The sequence below is a fragment of the Dendrobium catenatum genome, unplaced genomic scaffold, assembly GCF_001605985.2.
Source record: "Dendrobium catenatum unplaced genomic scaffold, ASM160598v2 fragScaff_scaffold_1089, whole genome shotgun sequence".
Taxonomy (NCBI): domain Eukaryota; kingdom Viridiplantae; phylum Streptophyta; class Magnoliopsida; order Asparagales; family Orchidaceae; genus Dendrobium; species Dendrobium catenatum.
In genome coordinates this window covers 1,215,563-1,226,042 of record NW_021319551.1, presented here as the reverse complement: position 1 = coordinate 1,226,042, position 10,480 = coordinate 1,215,563, and the positions used below count along the sequence as shown (strand labels likewise).

Sequence of the window (10,480 nt, the reverse complement as noted above, 5' to 3'; positions counted from 1 at the left end):
AAAAAAAAAAAAAAAAAAACTTGTTCGACAATAAAGGTCGAAATAAGAGTTTTTTTTTTCTCAGAAAAAAATGAACCAGCCGAGTTGAACAGGGCTCGGACTGGACTAGGGCACGATTGAGCTTTGAACAGGCGTGCGGTTTCACCCCCCAAGTCGCACGCTGGCTTCCTCCTGCGGTCGCAGGGGGAGACACGCACAGGCGAGTCACGCACGGGCGGTGGGTGCTCGGTTGGTGGCGGCTTCGGCGTCTGTGCGGTGAGAGTGGGTTGTTTGGCTCGGATCGGCAGCGGACGTGGCGAGAGCGTGTCGCGGGATTCGGATCCGGTCGACTTCTTCGTGTCGACAGTGGATGAGGCTTCGGGTTCGTCTTCCGTTAGGCTCCGGCAAGACCACTTCCCGCAAGCGATATCTCTCGGACGCGATCTTTCTCGCTCGATCGGCAGCAAAGGGACGGGAGCTCTCTCGTGTGGTATCTCCCTCTCTCTCCTTGTCCTTCCTCTCGGATCGGAAGTTCTGCTTCGTCTCGGCTTCTTTTCTTCTCGGGTTTTTCTTTTCCTCCTCCGTTGATCTAAGATCGTCTTTGGACGGCAATTAAGGTCGTTGGTTCTGATCTATGTTAAAACTGAGAGTTTGAGAGGGAAAAGCTTGAATTTTGTTATGCAATCTACTCCCTATTTATAGATCTATGCAAGGTGTATTGATAAGGAAACTAATAACTCTTATAATAATGATAATACAATTATTCCTAAATCAGTGGAAGGAATTAATGCTATCCAGGTAGTCTTCCCACGGATTACTGTTCACAGCCGTTGATATCTTTGGGATCGTAAGGTTGAGATTTAACAATATCAAATATTTTATTGGGTGCTTAGAGTATATGCATTTGAATAGAGGCTATAAGATGGGCTACATTAAATTGAAGAGGTGCTAGAATTTTAAATCCCACTCTAACTAATATGAAAGGGCTAGCCACTAGAGAATGAATTTCAAATGATATTATTCTAAGTATGTGTAAAATATATCTAAATAAGACAAAGAACCTATGAAGTTGAGGGTATTATTTCTGCCAATAACATCTCCCACATGTGAGATGGGAATAACTTTATTAATTTATATATTTATCCTAGATTTTACTTTTCTATAAATAGTAGCTTGTATCTCTACGTTTTTAAGCATTTGAAACTATTTAATGAATCATGATAGGTTGGGTTTGTGCCTATCAACCACTTTCCCCTCTCTTATCCGCAAAACATGAGGCCTTACAATAATCGACTAAGCCAAGGCCTCTCTCCCAAAAAACAAACCACCACCCCCTCTCATTATGAAGACCTATTTGTAAGTCAAAGGCAAACCACGAGTAGATGAGGGTTGAATTTGGTGTGGAGTGAAATGTAAAAAAGTTTCATTTAAAATATTCCCAACTAACAAAACCCTTTCCATTAATAGGAAATGTAGATGCTAAGCATCAAACAATTAAAGTTGGTAATAATCAACAATTTAATCACAATTATATATAGACAAGTCACAAGTGATGGCAAGAAACAATACAAGATGTGATATATTAAATTGTGAGTAATCTTAGTTATGCACAGTATTATTAATATATCATTCAGCTATAATTGTAGAAGTTTGTATCCAATTCAATTGTTTCTATTCAAGTAACAAAACATAAATATGTAATGTTTTTTTCTCAATGATTAAGTCAATACAAATTTTACTATAACAAATACAATTATATAAGATTATTTTTTGTTAAACATCAAAACATAAGTGTCCAAAATAAGAAATAAGGGTGATATAAAGAGTATTGTCCCTAAGAGAGAGTAATGTAGTTGTTAAGTATAATGATTATTTACTCAACTACTTGGGATATAAATTATAAATCGAATATATTACCTTCATGAATATGAAGGTATATAGATGACAAATAAAGTAAATATGCGGGTAAGTAAAAACTGTACTATAAATGAATTCAACATTATTGAAATTTATGTGGTTTGACCATACCATAACCTACGTCAATGCCTAGCCCAACTCGACATTAGGATTCACACTAAAGCTTGCTATCATAAGCTACTCTCCTTCGCCCAAGTAGAGGCAAAAAATCTTCTAATACTAACTTCCTTCTTAATGGTAATGGAGACATGCCCCTATATAACTACTTTAAAGCAAGAAGGAAGCTACTTCTAGTCCTTTCTGCTAGGTTATTATATTCCTACTATAAGGTGAGGAATCTACCACTCTTATCACAACTTGCTAGGCAATGACAATAATCGTTGGAACCAAATTAGAACTCTTTTGAGCCTTAGAGGTGGCTCAATGTCTATTTTTTAGAACTAGGATTTGTACAATCCCTTTGATGAGGACATCAGATGATATCAACGAGTCTATCAGCGTTGGAATCATAGATCGATGGCTACGATTCACAGTCGTTATTTTGGATGCATTTATGATTATTTACTAATTATAATTGTACCCTTTCTTTTGAGTTTGTTTGAGTTATAGCCCAACGGGCATCTGAGTCATTGTTATTTTATTTTCCAGGCCTATATATATTATGGCCTCTTCTATTTTAATGGGATGATGATGATTATGAAATGAAATTTCATATTTTCTTGCTTGGTCTCTTTGTGAGTTCTTGAGAGGAGAAACCCTAAGAGATGGCCTTGCAACACCCGTCAGCCGCTGGTGGATTCCGGGACTCGCTGTTCTTCGTTTTCCTTTCCTTATCACCGACCACCTTATCCCCCCTCCCACCTCCGCCAATCAATCCAACCCACCACTCCACCGGTCGGCCTCTCTACACTGCCGGTCAACCTTCACCCCCACCCACGCCGTCGACCACCCCACCCACACCCCAAACCGCCGGCCTAGCTAACCCTAGCCCCACCACTTGCGACCCCTCTTTCTATTTCCCCTTGATGATGAAAATCAATCCCCATCAACATTTTCCTAAAATAGCCTAATTAATTTGGGAAAGATTTCAATAATTTGAAATTCAAATTTCGAATTTCAAATACTTTTCTAAATTGAGAAAGCTATATTAGGAAAGTTTATAAATTGGAATCTAATTTAATTTTAAATTAAATTAGTCATTCCTATTTTATCCCTAATTAATAGGAGCCCATTAGGAAACTATTAACCCTTTTCCAATCTCCCTCTTTTCTCTCTATACTGCCCAAAATTTGAATTCTAAACCTTCCCTCCACCCTCTTTTAATTCTCTTAATTAATTACCCTCCTTGGTAATTAATTTTAAAGAGGATTTAATAACTCTCATTCCCCTAACCCTAGCCGTCCCCTCACCCAACGCAACCCAACCCCAATCCGCTGCTCCCACTCTTCCCTCCACCTTTCGCCGGCCCTCTTGTTTGTCCACCTTCTTGTAATTCCTCAAATTTCATGAGCTATCTTGCAAGAAAGGAAGTCAAACATCTCTTTTCCCATGGCCCACTAATGCATGGCCGATCCCAACGTTGACCTCGAGTTCGTCTATGATAACCAAGGAAGGACAAACATTCCTCGAGCTACCTTCTTCAATTCGAACTTGAATGTCGACGACTCCGTGGAAGGCTACATTGACCGCATTACCTTCACGTTGGCATCGACAATTGAGGATCACCTCCCAATCGGATCGTGTTCGATTTTGGGACGCCCACCAATCCATCCGTCGCCGGCAACTTGTTCATCACTGAAGATCTTAGGCTTCTTCTTCCTAGTGGTGATCTCTTCTCTAGTGTGGAGTATCTTCTTCCGCTAACCCCACGAGTGATTGAGTGAGAAGATCCTCAAGGTGAAATCTCTCATTATTAAATTGTGGATTTTTGTTATTCCGTTCATAAAACTTATTCTTGTCTTTGAAGTTTGATTGAATTGTCTTGGTTATTCTAACGAGTACTTCTTTGCCTAAACAAATTAAAAACTACGAATTTATAAAATCTTTCTTTGTTGTGAACGATAATTTTTATATTGGAAAAGCTTTAGACAATTGCTCTTATTAATTTCTCGCTAACTCCTGGTGGTATCACACCACCCTTACACAAAACTTGATTTCAAGATAAATATAATAATTCTAAGAGATTTAGTAAGAAACACTTTACAAAGAGACAAATGACGTTTTGGATTGATAATAAATATTTTAAACTCTATTATCTTTCTTACAAATATTACTCACAAAGCTCTCCAAAACATATTTACAGTTGGAGGAACAAAGCTTGAGAGGAAGAGAATGACTTGGTGTATATATCTAGAAGAAACCTTTGCGTTTTAATTCTCTCTTTATATCTTCTAATGTTTTTAAATGTTTTATTCTGTGTAATTCTATGTTGGTATGCCTATTAGCAACTCAGAACAATAATAGCCTTTCAAAACCAAAATCAATCAATAATCAATGAAGATATTAAATGAAAATTCAAATTACTATAAGATTGTAGTAGATCATGGATTATATAGTTCGATCAATTTGATTCATAATACAAACTAAATATCATATTTTGTTATTATCGTCGTACAATATAATCTATAGATAGATGTAATTAAATGCACTTTCTTTAATGATTTAGTTGGCTTGATTTAAATTTAATGCTGATTGTACTCTACAATCATTTATTGTACTATATGATTATTTTTAAATTTGAATTAGTAATTTGTGTATGAATTAATTCTTTAATTAAATTAATTCTGATTTGTATGTGTGTGTGTGCAAGTCATTATAAACTTCATCAATTCTTTTTAATACATTTAATATATATCTTAGCTGACTATCATTTTTTTTATATTTAGAATATTAACGACATTTTTAGTGATTTAGTTGCTATTTATGATGCATAGACATGGACACAGCGATATGAATACAACACAGATATGGAATATATCAATTATTAAAAATATAGGACACAATATTATAATTTTTATATTTTAAAAGTAGTGTATAAAAAATGAGTAAGTATAATATTAAAAATAATTTAAAAATATTAAGTCATTTAACTAGAATTTATGCTTAAAATGATTAATAATTTGACATCGAGAGTCGTGCATCGATGCAATGTATCAGGCATTTAAAGAGGAGACGACAATGATGTTGATAGTCGGTCATCGATGTTATGCAGTAATGTTGGGCGTCGATGTCGAGAGGGCGCCTTTCGTCGATGTTGAGAGGACGTTGGTCGTCGATATTAAGATGATGTTGGATAAAGATAAGTTGTCAAGTTGTTGTTTAGAAATTGCTAACGTCGAGTATCACTAACAAGATAGTGCCAGACTTTGATGTTGAGGTTGTTTTGAAATGTCGATGTTGTAATGATGTTAGACGTCGATGTTGTAATGATGTTAGACGTCGATGTTGAGATGGCATCGGGTATTGTTGTGAAATCAAAGTCGTGACCCGCCAAAGAGAAATGAAAATGAGAATATTCGATGAATGGGGTTTGAGTGCAGGCGATTGATTTGGTATTATGGATAAGAAATAAAAAATTTAGTTTTATATTTTAAATAAATAAAAAATTTAAATTCAAGAAATTATATTTTTTAAAAATTTCATAAAATATTTAAGACGGAATTTTCCTATTTTTATTTAATTTTTTATTTAGTTGGACACATTTTCGGTGTGTCCGACACATGTCGGAGGTATGTCAGACGCGTGTCGCGTCGGATACGTCTCAGACATTGCATGGTGGCTTGAGAAGATGTGCCGGTGCATCATAGGTTGCTATACCCATTTGCAATTTGTGAAATGGAGCAATGGGGTGACCTCATCAAAGGTTGTACTTTCCCAAGGGTTACTTCTAAAGTGGCCGCCTAAGGTTAGAACTTTATGGTGTAATCCACATATTATCTTTGGCATTATCTGAAATAGTGCTACTTATTCAATCAATCTTATATTTACCCGTCTAGGTGAAATTTTGGCGTGTTAATTGCTTGAATATCCCACAAGTCACCTCTTGATGGCCATCCTTCTTTAGATAGTCATTCTACCAAACTAGGCTTCACTCTGGATAATGCAACCTTGTCATAAGTGTTATAACCATATAAGGTGAAGTAAGTTTCCAACCGATCAATCTATACACCTAGTTTCTTGACATTAATTGTATCAACATATGTAGGCATCTTCACTTTGGCTTACACTTATGGTCACATACTTCCTTAATGAGAGGTGGCCTTATTCTGGCCGTCATCCTCTTCATTCATATTTGCATTTGAAATGAAAGAAGAAGAAGGAATATGACTTAGCCCACTAGTCACAAACTCGTAGTGGTGGTATTCTGCATACTCAATCACTTGATCATGATCTGATTACTAGATTTGAGGTTGAATTGCTATTAGCCTTTGATTGACTCTTTTTTTTTTTTTCCCTTCTCACTCTTTTCTCTTTCATAGCTTTTGATGTGATTCTAAAAAACCAAGCATATCCTTTTTCTGTTTGTCCCATCAATAAGGAATGATGCTCTAATACCAACTTGATCCATTGACTTATGTCTTTATTTATTTATTTATTTACATTGTAACTAGATTTTCCCCCTCTGTTTTCTTGTGAAAATAGTTAAGTATAACGATTAATTTTCCTTCTGGAGTGTTACGACAATATACATGACATTGCAACTATAGCAACAATACAAGTTGAGCAATAATAGTTGGCAACACAGCATCTAAGTGCAATTGCAAGGAAGAAATGACATTGCAATTGCAAGGCAGCAACAATAATGTAATTGCAAGAAGGCTGCAATGACAATGCATTGATTGACTTTCTTTCTATTGTTCTTGTTCTTATCTCTTTATTGGTGTTTGATGTGTTTTCAAAACAAGAAGTGTCCCATGTCTTTAGGAATGAATTTTCTTTATTGGATTTAAACGAGAATTTAATTTTTAATATGACACAATGGAGAAAAAGGATTCATGCAGCCAACCCCACGTAGTGGGATAAAGACTTGATGTTGTTGTTGTTGTCGTCGTCATTATAGATAAATTTCCCCTCCCTATTTTCTATTGAAAATAGTGAGAAGGACAATTATTATTATTATTATTATTTGTTGAGAGTGTTATGACATCACTTGACTCTACAACACAACCATACAACCAATAACCTTCGATAGTGACAAAGCAATTTCAAGTTTGTAGAAGCAATGCAATAAGATAGCAACAACAAAGCAATTGCAAGTTGCAGTTGCAAGTCAACAATAGCAAGTAACCAACATCCCCACCCTCACTATCGCCACCCCCCAACAACAAGGTAGCGAGAATGCTACAGTTGATCAACAATAACAAGTAGAAAGCTCTCGCACATTGTGCTGTTGCCTCTTAGGCCTAACTATATGACCTAAACTTGAGACCTTAAAAGATGTAGAAAATGCAAAGGGGGAGAGGGGGAAGGAAATTATTTTACAGAGAAATCTCTTTAATTCTATTTTAAAAGTTCAAACATATTTATAGAAAATTGTAATAGAGAATTATTTTTATCCAGACCTAAACAGTCTTGGTGAGTACAGAAATGTTTTTATAACAACAACCTAGATAAAGCTCAAACTAAACAATAATTATCATAATTATAATTAAATTCAAATACAAACTTTTCCAAAAAAAGGTAAAAGAATTCAAATTCATTATTCTTATGGAGCCTTGTTCTCCTTTGTATGATTTTCTATTGATGATTCGATAATGCCTACAGTTTTTGGAGACATGTTTAATCTCAATTATAGGATCTGAGAATCATCACCATTAGTAATTTTCTTGGAAAAATTGGACCATTAGAACTTCAACAATCACAATCTTTTCAATTTTTTTGCAATTTGATACTCAAATTGTGATCATAGATGATTGGTATTGTCACCTATTGATCTGATCCCCATCTTAAGCCGTACATGCAATGAAGTTTTTTTATTATTTTCTTTTACATTTCATTTTATAACTAAAGTCAACCCTTTAACCTTGAACCTAAACTTAATGATGTTCCAAGAATTAAGTTGATGTAGCATAAGAAATTAATTCTAGGATTTATTTCAAATTTAATTTTAACTAGGATTTTTTAGATAGTTTGAACTTTTTGATTATTTAGGATTTGTGAATGAAGTTTAAACTTAAATTTAAATAGGAGGTCCATGTCTTATATTTGATAAGTTGATTTGTGAATGAAGTTTAAACTCTTCTTATGCTCTATCCTGTCTTATCTATCTTGGGTATCCTCTTCTGATACCTGATTATTCTATTTTCACAACTGATATGCATTGTAAGGGCCAGGTAACTTTGGCTTTTGGAACCTATTAGCATCTAAGATTGAGGAGAAGGTTCACCAGTAACGATCTCAATGCTGGATCATATAACTAATTGCCTTGTCTTGAACGTTTGATCTCTTGCCTTTATATATTATTTTGCTATACTATATCACCTGCAAATCTAATCAGGCGAATGGGCAAGTTTTGCGAGTTGCATAGTTCAAGCTGGGTTTTTTTTTGGTCAAATATTGTGTTCTTGAAGTATCTGTAAACCTTTATGTTTAAGCAATCTTACACCCAAATAATTTAGAACTATAACAATTTTGGTTGATTTGCAGCTGATTCTGAAACCGAAAGCACTAGTTCTGAAGCAAAAGTTGTGAAGGAGGCAATTGATTTTAAGGAATTGAAACGAGTTGATCATATTCTTGCATCATTACAACGGAAGGTGAGATAGCTGGTTTTTTTTTTTTTTTTCATTATTATATCTTGTCAGATATTGTTATAGCATAGCTTGGCTAGATTTGTGAGACTAGAAATATCATCAAATGAGGGCAAAGAATTTCTTTTATACATTCTCATATTTGACTTTGTGCAAAGAAGGATAAAGAATGCACTCATTTAGTTCAGTAGATTTAGTGTAGGAGAATAATGAAGGGGATGGATTAGAATTAAGATAATGTGGATGGAAATTGTTACAAATGACTAATCAAGAAGAATAGGTTAACATCTTTTGAAATACTTAATATGAATGAATGAAAAATAAGGATTCATCTCAAATAGTTGTCATGAAGCCAACGATGATTACGATATTTGACTGTTCTTCTCTCTCAATTTTTACTTAAAAAATTATCCCATGACTTGCTGAAGAGTTGGCGCCACTTGCGCTAGAGAAAAATCTCCAAACTGAAAGCATAAACTTATATTAACATCTATGCCTGTTGCATGAAATTATATGTCTGGAAAGTTGAAGGCTGATTGAACTTAAACTTTTAAAATAAACTGAGATGGTCCTTTATTGTGTTGTGTATCATGTCTAAATTTTCTTGAACAAACATGTATCCTTGAGATAGAAGGTGTCAGGCTTGTTGTGTGATAGAAAAGTACCGCTCAAACTTAAGAAAAAATTTTATAAGACGGTGGTTAGACCTGCAATGCTTTATGGCGCATAAGTTTAGCCATTAAAAGAGAAGCATAATATTAATTTGTGTTGCTGAGATGAGGGTGCTCAGGTGGATAAGTGGTTTTACTCTTAGAGATAGGATACGAAATAAGCATATAAGTGAAAAGGTTGGAGTAGCTCTAGTGGTAGATAAGATTAGAAAGAGTTGCCTTAGATGGTTTGGTCACATAAAATGACGGCCTTCTGATGACCCGGTTAGGAGAGTAGATATATTAGATTTAACCTATATTATGAAAGTTAGAGATATACCTAAAAAGACTTCGTTAGAAAATATTCGTTATTAGTTCTAAATGAGCATTTGACTCTTAATCGAACACAATGGAGGGAAAGGATTCATGTAGCCGACCCCACATAGTGGGATAAAGACTTGTTGTTGTTGTTGTTGAAATGTTTCCTTGGGATTGAACAATTTCCTTCAACGCAGCTGCCTGCTGCACCCGCTCCCCCTCCATTTCCTGAGGGCTATGCGCCACCTGCTTCTGAAGCAGAGAAGGGCACAGAAGATACACAAAATCCAGAAGCACAGCTTCCAACAGTTGATCCTATTATCGACCAAGGACCAGCAAAAAGGATGAAATTTCAATGATCTATAGTCGCCAATTAAATGTGTTTGTTCTTTTTCTGTAAGCTCCGCTTTTGTTTTTGTTTCGGCAGTACCAAATGTAAGTAATATTCTGTAAGCTCCACTTGTGTCAATATTGTTTTTATCGTTAATTATATCATTATTATTATCAGAATTATTAATTTTGTTGGATCGGCTAAATGTGGAAGTCTATGGTGATTGGATTCAGTATATCGATTGATCAAAAATTGGAATTGAAACAAACTGACCGATTTTTTTTTTTTTTCTTATTAAAACGCAGCTCAAACAAATCCATTTTGAAAAAATATAAAGTAAAGTTGATTTGAAGCAATCAAGAGAATGCAATTTTATTATATTTGATTTTTATTAAATATTTGATTCAAATGTAATTAATAAATAGAAAAAATTAATTTTTTTATTGGTTTGCATATTTCCTATAAAAAATAAAAACACAATTTATTATTATTTATCCAATAATAATAATATTCACTGAATTTCTTGATCAAACATA

At 34.6% G+C, this 10,480-nt stretch overlaps 1 protein-coding gene across 1 annotated transcript in view; it reads left to right on the top strand.

The window, feature by feature from the left end:
* LOC110098642 (mediator of RNA polymerase II transcription subunit 6) overlaps nt 1-10,012 on the top strand; it is a 15,516-nt gene extending 5,504 nt beyond the window's left edge. The window contains exons 4-5 of the mRNA XM_020825536.2: nt 8,542-8,651; nt 9,811-10,012. Coding sequence (XP_020681195.1) covers nt 8,542-8,651; nt 9,811-9,972 — 272 coding nt within the window. The 3' untranslated portion in view covers nt 9,973-10,012. The remainder of the gene's footprint in view (nt 1-8,541; nt 8,652-9,810) is intronic.
* The last annotated feature ends 468 nt before the right edge of the window (nt 10,013-10,480 follow it).